This window comes from Sminthopsis crassicaudata, chromosome 6 (genome assembly GCF_048593235.1).
Source record: "Sminthopsis crassicaudata isolate SCR6 chromosome 6, ASM4859323v1, whole genome shotgun sequence".
Taxonomy (NCBI): Eukaryota; Metazoa; Chordata; class Mammalia; order Dasyuromorphia; family Dasyuridae; genus Sminthopsis; species Sminthopsis crassicaudata.
Window position 1 is genome coordinate 245,331,275 of NC_133622.1, and position 21,116 is coordinate 245,352,390.

General features: G+C 34.6%; 1 protein-coding gene across 1 annotated transcript; it reads right to left on the bottom strand.

Annotated features, from left to right (window-relative positions):
• Positions 1–793: 793 nt before the first annotated feature.
• On the bottom strand, positions 794–14,534 carry LOC141546332 (olfactory receptor 5AN6-like). The gene is made up of 2 exons (XM_074274072.1): positions 14,460–14,534; positions 794–1,802 (listed from the first exon to the last, which is right to left on the bottom strand). The coding sequence occupies exons 1-2, from the start codon at positions 14,524–14,526 to the stop codon at positions 850–852; spliced, it is 1,020 nt and encodes a 339-aa protein (XP_074130173.1). The 5' UTR covers positions 14,527–14,534; the 3' UTR covers positions 794–849.
• Positions 14,535–21,116: the final 6,582 nt, after the last annotated feature.

Genomic DNA, 21,116 nt, shown 5'->3' on the forward strand with positions numbered 1-21,116 from the left:
AGAAGGCCATGAGTGGAAAAGCAGAAGTTTCTAACTCTTATAGTGGGGGCGGTAGTCGTTACCAAGGGGAGCTGCTGAGTCTGAGCACCTGAATTGTGTCAAGAAATCACTGAGTCTGGAATATATCTCTAAGAATTCAGTGGAATACCTAACTTCAATAGAATTGTTTCAAATACATTTTCTAGTTTCTTCCTTTTGATTCTGGGATAGGAATTAAGACCATGCTTATAGCTCAGTGTAAAGATTTAACTTAGGAGATTTAATGGATTTAATTAGGAGACCTGAGTTCAAATCCACTTTCTTATGCTTAGTACCTGTATGACCTTAGGCAAATAATTTGATGTTCCTGTGCCTCAGTTTCTCTATTTATAAAAAAAAGGGTTGAACTGCATCGTTTTAAGGATTCTTCCAGCTCCAAGTCTAAGCTACTATAAACCTATGATTCCATTACTCCATTTTTAAGTGATTAGGATCCACTGAAATACAAACAAGAGGACAGTGTATGAGAACCTGGGCTATAAGAGACTAATTGAACAAAATCATACAGACCATACCTGTTGACAAATGAATGGATAAAACTGCCACCCACGAAATGGGCAGAATTGGGAGAGATAAGTGGGAAACCTTGGAAAATAAAACTTGGCATTTCCCTTGAGCATCATTTGGTATTTGGTTAAGTAACCCCTGAGAAGAGAACAGAATTGCCCAAATCCTCTTCTTCAACATCCTTTTAGTGACCAGTAGTAGGAAATGTGGGACACAACAATTGTGACTCCATTTTTCATACATAACCCTCTACGCCAAGGTAGCAGTGTTTCAGTATGTTGGACTTTCTAGAACCAAATGCTTCTAGGCAAATGCTCTCTTCTCCCATCTTTTCAGTGCTTCTTTGATCTCTTTGTTCCTCAGACTATAGATCAGAGGATTCAGCATGGGGATGACCATTGTGTAGAAAATAGATGCCACCTTGTCATTGCTGAAGGAATCGTTGGAACTGGGCCGCAGGTAAACGGAGAAACCAGAGCCATAAAATAGAGTCACTGCCATCAGATGAGAAGCACAGGTATTGAAGGCCTTTACCCGACCTTGGGTAGAGCTAATCTTCAGGATGGCCTCGACAATGTGACCATAGGAAACCAGAATGATAAGGACAGAGAGTAGCCCAAAGATCACGGCTATCACAAACTTGAGGATCTGTAGGGCCAGGGTATCAGAACAAGAGAGGGCCAGCATCTGAGGCAGATCACAGAAAAAATGGTCAATCACATCGGGCCCACAGAAATAGAGTTGAAGTAAAGAACACAGTTGGATCAAGGAACCAAAGAATCCACTCAAGTATGAGCCAGCCACCATCCGCATGCAAAGGGTAGGAGACATGATGGCCGTGTAAAGCAGCGGGGTGCAGATAGCGGCATAACGGTCATACGCCATGACGGCCAGGAGGCAACACTCGGTCAGTCCCATGCCAGAAAAAATGAAGTACTGAGCAGCACAGCCCCCAAAGGAGATGATCTTCTCCTTGAAAAAGTCTGAGAGCATCTTAGGGGCTGTGGAGGAAACATAACAGATGTCAAGAAACGAAAGGTTGCTGAGGAAGAAATACATGGGTGTATGGAGATGGGAGTCCATCCTGATCAGGGTGATGAGGCTCAGGTTCCAGGCTAAGGTTATGAGGTAGATCCCCAGGAATATCAAAAAGAGGATAACATTGAGTTTTGGATAATCTGAGAATCCCAAAAGGATGAACCTGGTTACTGCTGTGCTATTCTTTCCTCCTGCCATTGACCTGATGCCCTTGAGATCTATAGAGAGATAAGAAAAAGAAACCTTTTGATCAATAATTACCCCCCAATCAACTGCTATCCGTTATCAATAGAGAGAAGAAATAAATCAAATATGGCTTCAATTCATATCTGTTGACTAAAATTTAGAATATAAAACCAGATTTTAATAATAGTGTTATTTTGAAATTTTTACTTCCTCTATTTTGAGAGGGGATGGTTCAGCCTCCCTTACTAGAGATCTTCAACAAAGGCATCAACATTTGAAGATTACTTTCAGTTGTAACATACTGTGTTCTATATGGTCCTATCTGGGATGGTTCTATCCTATGGTCCTTTTCCATATTGACATTCTAAGTTCCATTTTCTAAGCCCTTTTCCAGATTTAATGTTCTATGTTCTAATTCTAAGGTCCTTTTGAACTAAAATTGTGTATTCTGTAAATCTGAAAATAAACAAATTTTTTTAAAAATCTATAAACCTTTCCTTAATACCATCTATTTCGATTTATATAAGACTGTGGCGAAGTATAGTGTATTTGAAAGTCAAATGCACCAGTAACAGTGAGGATAAAGAGTTCTTAACATGTATGCTACTCTAATGAATGGCTAACATATTCTAAAATACTGGTTGGTGCAAGATAGTAATAAATTTCAACTCTAGTATGAATGATTTGGTTATTTATAAATAGAAATTTCACATCTTCTAAAAAGAAACTTTTGAATTTTCACTAGGAGAAAAACATAGTAGTTTTGCTGATTGAGAAAATCCCTGGCTGCTGGAATTGTGTTTCCTGATCCCAAAAACATCCAGATTTAAGGTGGATTTTATTGGCAATTGTCCAGATACTTGGTGTCAGCCTGCTCATTATCCAGAAAGCTTCAAATATTGTGTTCCTAGTTCTATCGTATTATCTTATAGGAATGATTGCACGGTGGATTTAAAAATCACTGAACATAGATATGTCAGGAAGGCCAAATAGCTTCACGAATCACTATATGTTTCTCTGGGGCAACTGGGTGGTAGAATGAATAGGGTGTAGGATCTAGATTAGTAAAATTTGAATTCTAATCTATCCTCAGACACTAGAAAATTAGGGCTAGTCATTTAATCCTGATTATCTCAGTTTCCTCATCTGTAAAATGAGCTGGACAAGGAAATGACAAATCATTCCAGTATTTTTGCCAAGAAAATCCTAAATGGAGTCATGAAGAAGCAAACATGAGTGGAACGACTGAACAACATGATCCTCGTTGCACTAAGATATTTCGATGTCAAGTTGACATAGACTTTTATGACCTTAACAATTTAGCAAAGATTCCAGGAATATTAGAACAGGAAGGAACATAGCAGGCCATCCAATTCGTTCTCTTGATTTTATAGACTTCAAACTCTTTGTATTTGAAATGAGCTATCTGGAGATTACCGAAAGCTGGATGGTTGTTCAAGAGTCTGTTTATAAATAAAAGGCAAAGGAAGAGTTCCAAATTTTCCCCCTAGCTTTCTACAGATTATTCTAAAGGTACCAAGTAGCTGCATTTAGAATCAAAAGACCTGAATTCAAGGACCTCCATGCCACTTGCTTGAATCCTGTGTAAATCTAAGGAAATCATAATTAAGCCCCATCTTTGAATTCTGGGGTTTTTTATTTGTAACATTGTTACATTGGGGAAATAATAATTGGACTCGTTACCTAATGGAGTTGCTATAAATACCATGGATAATATAAACACAATTGGATTTTTCTGATTTTGTAGCAGGAGTTTGGAGTCAATCCATTTATATGTATCCCTCCCTTTTTCTCTCTGATACCATATTGTTTTCCTTATTCATTCTCAACTCAGATCCTAAGGCAATGAAGAGTTGTGTTCAATATTTTCTTGTTAATTACCAAAATTGCAGAATATTTCTTATCAATTACTTATCTCTGAACCCCCAACCTCATTTATTTTTTCCTCAATAATATTTTTCTCAAATACACATAAAGGTAGTTTTCAACATTCATTTTTGTGAAACTTTGTGTTCTAAATTTCCTTCCTCCCCAAGACAGAGTGCAATCTGATATAGCTTAAACATGTGCAACCCTTTTAAACATATTTCCATATTTGTCATGCTGTGCAAGAAAAATCAAACCAAAAGAGAGAAAACTGTGAGAAAGAAAATAAACAAATAAAAAGTGAAAATAGTAAGCTTTGATCTACATTCAGTCTCCATAGTTCTCTCTCTGGATGAGGATGGCATTTTCCATCCCAAGTCCATTGTAAATACCTTAAGTCATCACATTCTGACCTCATTTATTATGTATTATTTACTTGTGAACTGAAGAAATTTTATTCCTTAATAAGTTCTGGCTCATCTATCGGTCTGTCTGTCTGTCTGTCTGTCTCTCCCCAAGATATACAGATACAGATAGGTAATAGATAGATATGTTAGATATGTGTTTGTATTATATTATATATATATATATAGGTATATTGATCACATTTCCCATGATATTAAGTAAAACAAGCAATAAACAATTAATTATTATTTATAAAATGTTAATTGTGGAAGATCACAACCAGTCACTTTTAGCTATCAATACAACTTCTGACTTCTCAGTTCTGAAAACCCAAGCCCACTATTCTATTCACTCTATTAAAGTTGTTTCTCAAAAATTTTCTTTATGGCTTATCATAGAATAAAACATTAAAAAGGTTTCCCCTGGACACTAATACATTGCTGGTGGAGTTCGAAAGAATCCAGCCATTCTAGAGCAATCTGGAATTATGCCCAAAAAGTTATCAAACTGTGCATACCCTTTGACCCAGCAGCGCTACTACTGGGATTAATCCCAAAGAAATACTAAAGAGCGGAAAGAGTCATATATGTGCCAAAATGTTTGTGGCAGCTCTTTTTGTTGTAGCTAGAAACTGGAAGATGAATGGATGTCCATCAGTTGGAGAATGGTTGGGTAAATTGTGGTATATGAAGGTTATGGAATATTATTGCTCGGTAAGAAAATGACCAGCAGGAGGAATACAGAGAGGCCTGGAGAGACTTAAATCAACTGATGCTGAGTGAAATGAGCAGAACCAGAAGATCACTGTACACTTCAACAACAATACTGTATGAGGATGTATTCTGATGGAAGTGGAAATCTTCAACATAAAGAAGATCCAACTCACTTCCAGTTGATCAATGATGGACAGAGGTAGCTACACCCAGAGAAGAAACACTGGGAAGTGAATGTAAATTGTTAGCACTAATATCTGTCTGCCCCAGGTTGCATGTACCTTCGGATTCTAATGTTTATTGTGTAACAAGAAAATGATATTCACACACATGTATTGTACCTAGACTATATTGTAACACATGTAAAATGTATGGGATTGCCTGTCATCGGGGGGAGGGAATAGAGGGAGGGGGGGTAATTTGGAAAAATGAATACAAGGGATAATATTATAAAATATATATATATATATATATATATAATAAAAAAAATTAAAAAAAAAAAAAAAAAAAGGTTTCCCCTGGAAATAAGTTCTCTTAGATTTTTTTTCCCCTTCTTTTTCCTCATAGAATAATTGTAGTTGACAGTCTACTAAGTGATAGATTCCTCACAGAATGTCAGCTTATATTGTCTCAGAGAGGTATAGTAACAGTATTTGTTGACTCTATAGGAGAAATTACACTTATAAATAAATAAAAAATATATAAATATGTATGAATGAATAACATTAAATTAAATAATATAAATAAATAAATATAAATAAAATAAAAGTTACACTTATAAATAAATAAAAGAACACTTTTATTTTGAACAAATCTATGATTTCACTGGTCTAGGAAAGTCTCCCCCTTTGAGGGAGGAAACTCCCTTTACTAATAGAAATTGTCATATAGTATGTAATTTTTAATCTTAAAGATTGTCTAGGATGTTAGTGGTTAAATGACTTGATTAGGGACATACAACCAGTGTATGTCAGGTATTCTTGACTGTGAAGTCAGTGCCATATATAGCAGATCACATTTTATCTCTAATGTTACTATTATCTCTCCACAAAGCTTCACAGAGACTTCTTCCCTAGAGATAATTCTTTTGTTTCTTGTTTTCAGAAATACAAATCTTAGAGTGAGAAGGGCCTTCAGAAGCTCTCTAATCTAACTCATGTCTTAACCTTAACAAGAATTTCCCCTACAACATACCTATCAAATGGGCAGTGGATAGAGTACTAGACCCAGAGTGAGGAAACCCAAGTTCAATTCCGGCCTCAGGTCCTTACAAGCTATGTGACCTTAGGCATGTCACAAGTTCCACTTGCTCTGATTTCCTGATCTCTAAAATGATGATAATATTAACATCTCTCTTCCAGGGTTGCTTTGAGGGGCAATAAAGATAATATTTACAAAGAACCATATAAGTATAACTACTATGATAATGACGATCATCCAGCCTTTGCTTGAAAACCTCTGGAGAGGGAACACCTTTGACTCTTCAGGCACCTATTTCTGTATCTTAAGAAATATGTTCTTAGAAAAAGTCAAAATCTGACTTTGAAATGTGTTTCTTTTAGCTCTCCCCACTGGAGCCAAGAACAATATTAATCTTTTTCACATTAAAATCTCAGATACTTAATATTTGTCCCTCTTCTGACAGGGATTATTAGCCTGAGTTCTCTGACTTTGTTAAAAAATATTTTGACTATATTTCAATATCACTCACCTCCTTTGCAATTCTTCGTATTTTAATATATATATTTAAAAACATTATTTGGAGGAGGGGGCCATGGGTTTCATCAAGGCTGTCTGAGGGCTTCATAGCACAAAAAAAGGCTTAAAGCCCAAGACTTTCTTTCCACTTTGGTTTTTTCATATGTTGCTCATAAATCCTAATCTTAAGATTCTCTTCTATTCTGGTTCTTCTCTTCTAGATGCTTTCTGGTTTATCAATATCCAAATATGGTTAGCAGAAATAAATCCAATTTTCTAGGTATGTTGTATCAGCTCACTATTGTCACTTCTATAGTTCTGGAAGGAAGATCCCTTTGGTGGATCTCAGAGGAAGGAAAGTAGGTGCTCTGCACAGACACGTACATGTTAATTATTGAATTCAATGCCTATAAATGAACCCTTATTGCTTTTACATTTACATTTCATTCAATAACTACTCCTCTCTTATAGACCACTGTTCGGTAGCCCTTGAGTCCCTCTTAGAACCCATCTGGTACCAAAATGCATTTAAAGACTACATCATCAAAGATTTTCATGTTCAGGGTAATGACTAGGGTTGGCCCCCCAAAGCAATGTTATGATAAGACTAATTTAGGTTATTAATTTTCATAACTAAAACAATTGCCCTTGATTTGCTATTTTATTATTTAGGATATTTTCATTTTTTCTTTCCATTGAACAATGGCATTGTGGGAAGAAAGCTCCATTGAGGCAGAAAACCTGGATTTAAATCCTCACTCTGACAGTTATTAGCTCAGTAATCTTGGGCAAATTATTTTAACTTCTCTAAGGTTGCTCCCCTTTGAAAAATACAGGGGTTGGACTGGGTCGTCTCTAAATTCTCTTCAGTTCTCACATCTTGTGAGTGTATTTTTCCAATGAGGAAGGACTTTGTCTCTGACTCAGTGCCTACACTGGTGCTAGATACAAACTGAGAAGTCTATATCCATAAGTGAATGGAGAAACAAAACATTCTGAAACTTCGGTTTTCACTTATCAACTATTGAATTTGGGAATTAAGGAATCTTGTTTCAGTATTACTTCTCCCTCTCTTTTGGGGAAGTTTGTTCTCTTTCATACATAACTGGAGAAGAGGAAGAAAGAAGAGACTAGAAAAGAGAAGAGCCCACTGACTGAAAGTAGGGAATGATTGGATGGTGGTCCCTAGAGTGAGTCCAAATTGAATCAGCAGGACAGGCGAAGGTCTATCGTCTCCTTTCAAAGTTTTGCCAGATCATTTGTTTGTATTATAATAATATTATCATTCTTTGTATTATATACTTTTGTTATAATTTAATAACATATTTGTGTGATATAATAATTTGTATAATAATTAATATTATAACAATCATTTCTCTATAAACTTTGGAGATGTCATAGAGATAATGATCATTCAGACCGGGATTGAATTATATGATTTCCAAATTTTTTTCCCCAATACTAGTATTCTATAATTTTCTCCTTTATTATTTCATTTATTTTCTTTTGTTTTTCCTTGAGTATAGACATTAGAGTTAGAAATAGTATAAGAGCCCATCTAATTTAATTCTCATTTTGTAGATTTAGAAACTTGAAACCCAAATTCAGGAAAGGGATTCTCAAGATCAAAGAGTCCCAAAGTTGGAAGATCTACCCAAGGTCATTTGGCCCCACTTGAATAAATCTTTGTCTATGACAACCCCAACATGTAATAAAGAATTCCAAGGAAGGGAAAGCCACTATGTCCTGAGCAGTATTTTCCTATTCTAGAGATATCTGCAGACCTCCACTGAGGTCACTAGAGACATTGAGCCAAAATCTGACTCCTTATAATTTCTGCCCATTATTCAGAGTTTGTCCCATTAAGCCTGAATAGAACAAGTCCAATCCTCATTAGAATAAATCTGATCACTCTTCACCTATGACAAACCTTGAAGACAGCATTCACATCTCCCACCCGTATTCAGGGTAATGATTATCTTCTATTACCTCAGCTCCATATTAGAAGAATACGATCATATAGAGAGAGCTGGAAAGGACGTAAAAATCAACTAATTCAATCACTTATTCTATGTATAAAGAAACTCAGGTACAGAGAAGTTGTCCTTTGCCCAAGATCACATAACTCGTGAGTAGCAAATTTGGAATCCGAATTTAGATTGCCTGACTCCAAATCTAGTTGTCTTTCCACTATCCCATCATGCTCTTGATGATCTCCTTCCTGAAATTCAGTGTCTAGAAATGAATACAATACTTCAGATAAAGTTGTTTGCTCAAGGTCACATACTGTCAAAGAGCAGAAAGGAGGTTTTTTTTCTGTTTTCAGATCCAGCACTCTTTCCACTGTAACTCTATCTAGGATAGGTTTTTTGTTTGCTTGTTTTTGTTGTTGAGGCGTTTTGTTTGTTTATTTGTTTGTTTGTTTTGACAACAATTATAGCCTTGTCTCCACTTAGTAGATTATACAGAAGTCAAAGAGTTCTTAGATACTTCTAATCCCATGAGCTGATTACCGTTATAAAGATAATTGCAGTCTCCCAGACAGATCTGACTTTCTGGTTTATAGAAAGGGAGGCTGACTTGAGACTAAGAATACAGTCTTTCCTTTGGGCTATGTCATTGTATCTACTCAATGCATAATGCCAGAAAGTCAAAGTTAGAGATGTATTTCTTTGACTTAGAAGTTCTGAACTCCATCAAAATGAAAATAGCCAAATGGAACATAAGCTCTGGTTCTGGGGTCATGGGATTATACAGAGAACTGGGAGAGATCTTTGAGATCACCTAATCCACTCTCCCCATTTTACAGATGAGAAAACTGAAGTCCACAGAGTTATGTGATCTGATTTAGATCACACAGATAGAGAGGGACTGAGCCAGAATTTGAACTCTAAGATCAGCACTCCCTGTCACTGTACCATACAGAACATAGTACTCTCTTAAGAAATGGGTCTTAGGGGCAGCTAGGTGGCACAGTGGATAGAGCAGCAGCCTTGAATTCAGGAGGACCCGAGTTCAAATCTGATCTCAGACACTTAACACTTCCTAGCTGTGTGACCCTGGGCAAGTCACTTAACCCCAGCCTCAGGAAAAAAGAAAAAAAAAAAAAAGAAATGGGTCTTAGATTGTATTAGAAACCCTCTGGATAGGTAACACTTTATAATTAAAAGTGAAAAGATCTGAGCAAGAGAGAGCATGTTGGCATTCTGGAGGGATAAGGGAAGAAGGTAAAAATTCCCAAATTCTCAAAGAATGGACTTCTCAATTTTATTCAATGCTGGACCTACCAACATGACTCACCCAGATGTCACTGAGGCCCCTTCTGTGTGTGTGGAGTTCTGAGGAGCTGTCCTCTGATCCACTTCCAGAGCTCAGAGAGCCGAGCCCTCTCCAAGGCAGAAGACAATTTACTCCATGTTATCTTCTGTTTAGAAAGTTTGTCAACATTGGTGACTCCTGTTAATCTAAGCTCTGGGCTTGTGGCCAGGTAAGCTACTGGCCAGGTCACCGAGAGAGAAAGATGACAAACTGGGGATTCTCTTAAGTGCTTCCTTAGGGTCCAGGGTGGAGAGAAAGAGGGTAAATTAAAAAGAACTTTTTCCAGGTAATTGCTCCCTAGAGGAGTGGCTATAGAAGTGACATGGAGGGGGTGTTATACAGTCTAATGACTTTTCTTACTTGAGTTTGGACACTTCATGAAATAATTGAATCAGGAATGGAGCTTCATCTCCAAACCACAGAATTCTCAAATGTAAGAGTTAGGAGAAACCATAGCCTGGCAAAAGTAAAAAGTGCCTTCATATTTTTTCCCCTAACTAGATTTGTAATTTCATTAGTGTAGTTCAATGAGGAAACTTTCTCCATCATTATAAATTGCAAAGCAGATGCTAATCCATAATCAGAGAGTTGTTTGGAACAATGAGAAGTTAACTGACTCATTTGGGGGTCATACAATTGGTCCATGTGCCATGGATAGAAGGAGTTCAACTTTCTGTCTTGGAAGTCATCTCTATGTCTGTTATTACACTGAGCCTCTCAAAACTTTGGAAGCTTTAGAAGATGGAATATCGAATATCAGAACTGGAAGGAATCTTTGATCAGAAAATGTCAGATTTGGGAAAAACTGTAAAATATAACATGTTAATTCCAACAGACTTGGGATTAAAAAAACATCATCCATATCCAGTTAGAGAACTATGGAGACTGAATACAAATCAAAGCATATTATTTTCGCCTTTTTTTTACTTGTTCACTTTTTCTTTCTCATGGTTTTTCTCTTTTGATCTGAATTTTCTTTTACAACCTGACTCATATGTTTAGTTTTTAAATGATGTTTATGTTTAATACGTTTATTAATGTTAAATATGTTTAAATAAAATGTATAATCATAGGTAACCTGTATTAGCTTGATTGCTGTCTTGGCAAGGAGGGAAGAGAGTGAAGGAGAAAAAATTTGGAACTCAAAATCTTATAAAAATGAATGTTGAAAATATTTTTACATATAATTGGAAAAAATTATTGAAATTAAAAAAAAACAAAGAAAGTTACACCTGAAAGAGACTGCAGAAAATAGAATAGCAGAGCTGGAAGGGACCTTAGAACATAGTTGCTGGAACTGGGAAGGACCTTAAAATTTAGGTTATCAAAGCTAGAAGGGACCATGGAATGTGGAAAATATCTTGTGCATCATCTATTCCACTCCTTCACTTAATAGTTATGAGAAAGCTAGAGTACATAGAAATAGGGGAACTCATCTTCCTCACTTAACTCATCGTTAAGTTTTCTTCACTCACGATGTACTCTTGCCCCCTCCTCACTCACACTATTATAGGGTTTCCAGTGCCCCATTCTGCCATTCCCAGAATCATTCTATGTAGAAAGCCTCTTGCCTAAGACTTTTATGATCAACTTACTGTTAATAAGTTCTATGCTAAGAACACTGAACAAATAAATTTGTAAATGTTCTGCTTTAAATTAGCCACCCATCTTTTCTGGCATAGGCCATGCTGATCTTATCCAAGGTCTTTCTTCTCTTCAAGGTTCATGACTGTTCACAATGGCACCTACTTGTCTCTTGCCCATTCAACCAACAGGCTTATGGGATATGTCTCTTGAAGATCTCAGGGTTAGCCAAAGGAAGAGATATCTAGGTCCTTCTCCACAGAGTTTTGTCTGCACACAATAGGAATGGAAGAACTAGAGGTTCATATCATTTTTTTTTTCCTTAGCCAATGCCCGTATCCACTCACAAAGGCAGGGTTAAGGAAGGACTGAGTCTTCCCAAAACAAAAGGCAGAATTGGGAAATAACTGGTGGACACAAATAATGAGATTGATATCATGCAAAAAGTGGTGGGTCTAGAGTTAATCAATATAGTTTGCAATTTCTGCTCTGATGGCTATCTCCTATATGACTGGCAAAACTGCTTAAGTTCCCTGGACTGACTCAGTTTCCTCATCTATAAAAAGGAAAAGATGAATCTAGATGATCTTCAACTATATAATACTTTCATTTAGCCTCTTTTAAAAACATTTTAAAGATATTTCTTTTTGATTCTATCATTGGTTTGATTAGAGTAAGAGCAGGGGCACTGGGTAATTTAACTCTTATAGGTTTGGTTGTGGGGGTAAAGTAGGGTAATAATTGTATTCAAACTTGACTCTTATTATTCCCTAATTAATCAGGACTTGAGATCTGTGATTTTATTAGTGTGGAAGCACCACAGATGCAGACAACAGCTCCTCTTTTTTCCCTTTAAACAGTGGTTTGTAGTTGTATTTATTTAGTTCTGTCAACTGCCACCCACAGGGTAAGCAACTTAACATAGCTGAAGTCCCAAGGTGTCCCTAGTGAGGGACAGGTAGCCTCAGGCAAATCAACCAACTACCCCCATCTTGACCATCATCTTTCCTCAAAACCTGATGTACAAGTAGCCCAGAAGCCTGAACCCAAGCCATAGTAGTGCCCCCAAACCAACAGATCTGATTTTAGCCAAACCTCCATAGCCTTTTATTGAGGAGAGAAACCATTGTGGGGAAGGACCTACCTTCCTCAAATCCGCCAGAAATTGCTGACTAACTACCAATCTACAGATACGAATAAGGGCCCTGGAAATGGCACTACCCCCTCATAATTTCCAGAACACTTTCAACACCATTATCGATCGAAGCAACTCATATATATACATATATACACATATATACACATATATATGTATATATGTATATATGTATGTGTATGTATATATTTATGTATATATATATATGTATTATGTGTATATTTATGTATATATGTATGTATATATGTATTATGTGTATATGTATATATGTATGTATTATGTGTATATTTATGTATACATATATATGTATGTGTATATTTATGTATATATGTATGTATATATGTATTATGTGTATATTTATGTATATATGTATGTATATATACGTATATGTGTGTGTATGAGTTATATACATACATATATGTGTATGTGTGTATATGTGAGTTTTATATATATATATAGTCAATCATCCTCACCTACTTGTATTTCTTTTTTTTCTATTACATTTTTACATTTCAATTTACATTACATTATTTCTATTACAAGAGTAAAACTTTTTAATCCTTCTGTTAAAGGGGTGATTCCCTTTCTAAACCTTTCTTCCATTACATGCTTTTAAAACACTTGTATAATTTATTTTGGGATCTTTTCTTTAGGGAAACCGATCTTTTTTTTTTCAATTATATATAGTCCAAAAGACAGGAGAATGGCCTAGTCATTAGGACACGTGGGTTCAAATTCTTCCTCTAACACATATTAGTTTGTGCCCCTACATAAATTATTTAATCTCTCAGTTCCCTAAGCAGCTCTCCAAAAATAGTTACAGAAGAACTACCATGTCTGTCAGAAGAACATGACATATGTCACAACATGACTAATATGTTTAATTATGTTTATGTTTAATATGTTTATTAATGTTAAATATGTTTAAATAAAAATGTATAATTATAGGTAACCTGTATTAGCTTGATTACTGTCTTGGGAAGAGAGGGGAAAAAATTTGAGCTCAAAGTCTTAAAAAGAATGAATGTTGAAACTATTTTTACATATAATTGGAAAAATAAAACATTATTGAAATAAAAAACATAGAAAGAAAATACTTTCAGCGTCTATCAGTAAAATCTCACGCTTTTACCTTAAAATGAGTGTTAAGATTATTTTAAATTAATGACAAGAAAGACATAGGAGAGCAATATAGTTCAAGCAAACTTTTCCTTTTCATTGGCGCATTTTGATCTTTTTACTCCTGAGGTTATAGAGTTCATGGTATGGAGATGTCAGAAGACCACGGATACAAACAAAAGACAGTTCCATAGAAAACAATCACAGCAGTTCTTTAAGGACATTTTCAGGTTAGTGACTATTAGAAAATACTAAAATATGAGCATAATAAAGAATGAAAATAACCTGAATCAAACCATTTTCACTAACATTATTTGACTAATGAAGAGACTAGAGCAGGATAAAGCTTTGATGTGAAGCATATCGCAGAAAAATATTGTTTTGTAATATTTGGCCAATGAAATGGAGATGGAACCTAGCTGCTATTTGAACCAGACTACTAAGCAATCCAGCCACATAGGCCCCAGTCACCATCTTCCCACAGTTAGGCGGATGCATGTACCTTAGGGGACTTCAGATGTCCAAACAGTTATACACCATGATGGCCAAGAGGTGGCACTCAGCCATTTCTATCCAGATCATAACAAAATACCAAATGGCACAAGCCAGAAAGTAAACATCTTTTTCTTCCACGAAGTCAGGGAGGATTCTTGGGTTAATAGAGAAGGAGGAACCAGATATCTATGAAGGGCAGAAAGTGATAAGTAAATGGGGGAGTGAATCCTCCTGATGAAGATAACGAAACACAAGTTCTAGGTCAAAGTTATGAGGTAGATTCCCAGGAAAAAATTTTTTAAAGGATAACTCACAAGTCTGGTTGGTCTCTTTTTGCTTGAAGGATAAACATGGTACCAGAAGTCCAATTTCTACCCACATTCATTGCTCTATTGGGAGAAAAATAGGAACACAGAAAATAGTTTATTTCACAATTTTCCTGTTTAAAAAAAAATGCTTCTTCTTACCTCTATGATAAAAATATAAATTCTTGCATCTAAATATTACACATTTTGAATCTCTTTTAAAAATTTCAGTTTTATTTCATATTAATTCCCTTCTTTCCAATCAAACTGAAATAGCAGTAAATTTCCCTTGCAAGGCATTCATTTCCTTCTTCTATAGAGTCACACACAATACTTTTGATATGGTTCTCCTCCAATGCAACCCTAATAGCTGGCATTTAAAGGTTTGCCAAACACTTTAAATATTTCACTCAAACTTTATAACAGGAGCAATTTTATTGAAGAAGAAACTGAGACAAAGACAGTGTTTTGGTCAAGATCCAATATCTAGCAAATGTTCAAGACTAGAATTTAATTTCATCTTTGCGACTCCATATCCAGCAATGTATTCATTGTGCAATTTAAATGTATATAAATGATAGACAAGCTGCTCATTTGTATATGTAAAGGGAATATCCCATACTGATACATTCAGAAGTCCTAACAGCCCACTGTCCTGCCAAAAATTATTTTTTTCCAAGATTGACAATGAAATCTGAACATTTCAGTGCATCAGGAATAATCATAAAGTTAGACTTCCTCAAACAATAAAACTATTAAATCACTAGTTGCTGGTACCGGGAAAAACTTTCATCAGTGATGGCTTCTGTACTGGAAACAAATTCTCTTCAAACAAGGGCCTATTTTCTGCCCAGTCCCTATAGAAAAACTAAGTTTGACTCACAAATTCAACTTATAAGATGGGCAAAGCAAAAAAACTTGATTCTTCCCCAAATCTTACTTTATGACATATCATCAGGGCAACTTTCAATCCAGATGAAATCTCCACATCAATTCCTCAAATTCCCACTGAACTTTGGACAGACATGACAATGTTTTTACATGGCTGTCATTTCTTTGAACTGAAAGAAGTACACTGACACTCTAAAACTGATGAGGAAAAGGTTAAGGACACTTCACTCCAGGTCATGTATATCAGCCTGCACCCACAGTATCATAAAACCATTGATTTAGAACTAGAAGACACCTTAATGACTATTTAGTCCAATCTTTTCATTTTACAGAGGAAGAAACAGAGACACAGAGTAATCAAACTTCTTTCTCAGCTGAGGAGAATAGAAATAAGATTTCAGCCAAGAGACTGGCTCTTCACTCTTTGCAAATCACTTTACATTTATTATTTTATTTAACATTCACCCAATCCTTCACCTGTTGAAATGAGTGCTATTATTCTCTTTACAGATAGGGAAATTGAGAGCAATTAAGAGACATGACCAGGGTCACACAGTTAGCAGTTCTCCTGACATGGATAATACTAAGGCACAAAAAAATAACATGGAAAAGATATTATAATCCATGCTATATTGGCCTGTCTATTTTGTTACTGCTTCTTGTCCTTTTGGACTCTCGTCTTCACAAGATTTGATTGATATTTGATTATTACTGGTCCTGGTCATTTATCCCCTTTTAGGAGAACTTAAAGAACCAGGAAAAGGGAAGCTTGAAGAATTGAATTCATATTCTATGGATTATGTCCTCTGATCCATTTAATTAAATTAATATCATTTGTGGGAATAAGAAGTTACAATAACTGGAAGAGCAGATGTAAGATAGAGAGGGAAGATTATGTACCACTATGATATCTAGAGGTGAAAAGCAAAGTGATAATAATTATTCTTTCAACAGCTAATGTTGGGGGTAGTATTGACAAATGGAAGAGATGATTTGGGTGTAGATACTGGGATGAAGAAAGATAATTTTTAGAAAGAAAAAATAAAGGATTTCACTAAAGAAAATTCTCATGGGAGAAAATGTAAACATTCAATGTGAGATAGGGATCTTATAGTGGGTTTCATCTTGGAGGAATTTGCACATTTGGAGATCAACTTCTCTGAGACAAGGAAAGAGAGGGAGAAAAAAAGGTGGAAAATGACTCAAAGGAAAAGATATAAAAAATTTAATCAAATTTAAAGCATGCAGCATGAGGTAGATAAGTAGGAGTTGGGGAGGAGAGTAGAACCATGAGAACAGACTAACTTCAAAATGGTTCTATTAAACCCGTTGCAGGGGAAAAAAGTGTCAATTGTTTTGGATAGTAGATGAAGAAAACCTAGATGTGGCAATTATAATTTTAAATGTTAATGGAATTTTTATAAAGTTATGAAGTCGATATGGAAAATAATATGTTCTTTGCATGAAGCATATCTAAAAAATAAAAACAAGTAAAATTTTAAAAATATAAATAGGAACAAAATTTTAACATAGAGGGAATTCAATGAATATGAACTTATAATTATGCTATAAATATAAAAACAAAACCACACAATTTCAAGATATCTTAAGAGGGAAATGGCATTATCTTTAAAGAAAACTGACAATCAGATACAAAATAAATCCACATAAATCCTCAGCATTTTTATACATTACCAACACAATCCAACAAACAAGAGATACAAAGAGAAATTCCATTCAAAATAATGGTCGATAGTATAAAATATTTGGGAATCTATCTACCAAAGGAAAGTCAGGAATTATATGAGCAAAATCACAAAACACTTGCCACAAAAATAAAGTCAGATTTAAATAACTGGAAAGACATTCAGTGCTCTTGGATAGGTCGAGCGAATATAATCAAGATGACAATACTCCCTAAATTAATCTATTTATTTAGTGCTATACCAATCAGACTCCAAAGAAACTATTTTAATGACCTAGAAAAAATAACAACAAAATTCATATGGAAGAACAAAAGGTCGAGAATTTCAAAGGAAGTAATGAAAAAAAAAAAAAAAAAAAAAGAAGGTGGCCTACCTGTACCTGATCTAGAATTATATTATAAAGCGGCAGTCACCAAAACCATTTGGTATTGGCTAAAAAATAGACTAGTTGATCAGTGTCATAGGTTCGGTTCACAGGCAAGATAGTGAATAAAAATAGCAATCTAGTGTTTTTAAAAGCCAAAGATCCCAACTTTTGGGATAAGAATTCATTATTTGACAAAAACTGCTGGGAAAACTGGAAATTAGTATGGCAGAAACTAGGTATGGACCCACACTTAAGACCCACACATAATAAGATAAGATCAAAATGGGTCCATGATTTAGGCATAAAGAACGAGATCATAAATAAATTAGAGGAACATAGGATAGTTTACCTCTCAGACTTGTGGAGGAGGAAGGAATTTATGACCAAAGGAGAACTAGAGATCATTAGTGATCACAAAATAGAAAATTTTGATGACATCAAATTAAGAAGCTTTTGTACAAGCAAAACTAATGCAAACAAGATTAGAAGGGAAGTAAGAAATTGGGAAAACATTTTTACAGTTAAAGGTTCTGATAAAGGCCTCATCTCCAAAATATACAGAGAATTGACTTTGATTTATAAGAAATCAAGCCATTCTCCAACTAATAAATGGTCAAAGGAAATGAAAAGACAATTTTCAGAGGATGAAATTGAAACTATTTTCACTCATATGAAAGAGTGTTCCAAATCACTATTGATCAGAGAAATGCAAATTAAGACAATTCTGAGATACCACTACACACCTGTCAGATTGGCTAAGATGACAGGAACAAATAACAATGAATGTTGGAGGGGATGTGGGAAAACTGGGACACTAATGCATTGTTGGTGGAGTTGTGAAAGAATCCAAGCATTCTGGAGAACAATCTGGAATTATGCCCAAAAAGTTATCAAACTGTGCATACCCTTTGATCCAGCAGTGCTACCACTGGGCTTATATCCCAAGGAAATAGAAGGGAAAGGGATCCAAATGTGCCAAAATGTTTGTGGCAGCCCTTTTTGTAGTGGCTAGAAACTGGAAAATGAATGGGTGTCCATCAATTGGAAAATGGTTGGGTAAATTATGGTATATGAATGTTGCGGAATATTATTGCTCTGTAAGAAATGACCAGCAGGAGGAATACAGAGAGGCTTGGAAAGACTTACATCAACTGATGCTGAGTGAAATGAGCAGAACTAGGAGATCATTATACACTTCAACAATGATACTGTATGAGGATGTATTCTGATGGAAGTGGATTTCTTCAACATAGAGAAGAGCTAATCCAATTCCAATTGATCAATGATGGACAGAATCAGCTACATCCAGAGAAGGAACACAGGGAAATGAGTGTAAACTGTGAGCATTTTTTGTTTTTCTCCCCAAGTTATTTTTACCTTCCGAATCCAATTCTTCCTTTGCAACATCAACATCAACAACAACAAAATTCGGTTCTGCACATACATATTGTACCTAGGATATACTATAACATATTTAATATGTATGGGAATGCCTGCCATCTAGGGGAGGGGGTGGAGGGAAGGAGGGAAAAAATTCAGAACAGAAGGGAGTACAAGGGATAATGTTGTAAAAATTTACCTATGCATAGGTAGTCAAAAAATGTTATAATTATAAAATTAATAAAAATTTAAAAAGACAAGAAAAAAAAAGAAAACTGACAATGAATCAATATTAGCTGTAAACATATTTGCTGCAAAAAGTCAGAAAATCCAAATTCACATAGGAAAAGTTAATTGAAACTCAAAACGACAGAGTAACACAATAATAAGAGACTTCAACATTTTTAACAGGTGAGTAAATTTCATAAAAAGATAAATATAGACCTGAACAGATTATTGGAGAATTCAAAGTTGAGGGACTTTTAGCCTCTTCTAAATGGGAACTTTAAAGAATATACATATTTCTCAGTAGCACATAGTAATTTTAAAAGTAGACCATGTTTTCATGTTCACTCCAAATGTTTTTTCTCCATCAAAAACACTAAATACATCACATTTAGATGATAATATAGTAAGAAATAATGAATGCAAAGAACAAAAGCAAAAGACAGACATAAATGAAGACTTGGTTATAACTTTTACATTACATTTATTACGTAAAAATTATGAGAACACAACAAATATCTGACATAATATCAAAAGATGCTCTTTGCAAAACAAAAATTCTTGAGAATATTTGTAAAAAAAAAATAGAATAACGAATCGATTGTACAATTAATAACAACAAATGGACAAAAGAAGGTCAACAAATGATTCCACAATAAGCCCCAAAGAGGAAATCTGGATGAGAGGCTAATTGATAAAGTGGAAAACAAAAAGTCCAAAGATTTGTTTCAAAAAACCCAAAATGTAGTTCTCTGAAAAACAACAAAATTGATAAAATGTAAACTAATATGACAAAAATGTTAATACAAATAAAAAAAAATAAAAGAATCATCGAAATCTAAACATATGGCTTTGTGAAAAGTTTTTTAATGGAAAATTACTTTAAAGTCACAAAACTAACAAAATCTAAATTAATAGGTGAAAAATAAGTCTTAATTATTTTATTAAAAAAAAAGAATCAAAAAGAAACTATCAAAGGTAGAAAGGTGACATTATACATGTGAATTCTACTAAAGATCTGAGATACAATTATTACCTAGGCTACGTAAATTATTCTTTTAAATTGAGAAGAAAAAATGTGTTATATTCCTTTATTAAGATAAATATGGTCACAATATGTAAAGCTGGAAATGATAAATAAATGAAGAGATGTATTAACTAATATCATATTTCAACATATTTAAACAAAATCCAAGCAAAAATTTCAGGAATATGCCCAAAAATATTCACTCTGGTGAAGTTGGATTTGTACCAGGGATGAAAGGACCATTCAACATTAAAAAATAATTAATAGTCATTTAAAAAATTCCAAATGTAATTAAATTAATATTTGAATAAAATAATTGGACAAAATAAGACATTCCTTTTTTCTTTTCTTTTTTAATTTTTAATTAATTTTATAATTATAACATTTTTGACAGTACATATGCATAGGTAATTTTTTACAACATTATCCCTTGTACTCCCTTCTGTTCCGAATTTTCCCCTCCTTCCTCTACCCCCTCCCCTAGATGGCAGGCATTCCCATACATATTAAATATGTTATAGTATATCCTAGATATTCTTTTCTATTTAAAATTATGTAAATTATAAGCATAGAAAGACTTTTAGGTAGTACATTGTATAAAATAGTGAGCCTGAAGTCAAGAAGAATGGATTTAAATTCAGTCTCAGACATTTACAAGCTGTGTGACCTTGGCCAAATCATCTAATTTCTTTATTACTCAGTTTTCTCACCTACAAAATTCATAGTAATTATTATAGTACTTACTTCCCAGGGTTGTTGTGAGTAACAAATGAAATAATATAAGGTATCTTGTACATATTAAAGTTCTATATAAATGCTGATTATTATAATAATAAAAAGTCCATTTAAATTTATATAAATTTTATTGAGATATTACATTTCCTATATTCCATCCTATCTCTTTCCTGTAAACTATCCCGATATAAAGGGAGGAGAGGGGAAACAAGCTAGAGGAAGAAAAGTTTAACATATGTATGGTCTACATCTGTGGACCCTGATTTCTGCAAAGGAGAATCTCTTCATAGTTATTCTTTGGGGTCAAAATTGAGATTTTCTATTTAAGCAATTAT

Bases quoted from the DNA above. Each gene is read 5' to 3' on its own strand.
- LOC141546332 (XM_074274072.1), bottom strand. From the start codon at position 14,526: ATGTGGGTAGAAATTGGACTTCTGGTACCATGTTTATCCTTCAAGCAA. The intron at 1,803-14,459 runs GTGAGTTATCCT...ATCTCTCTATAG, and splicing joins AAAAGAGACCAACCAGACTT to ATCTCAAGGGCATCAGGTCA.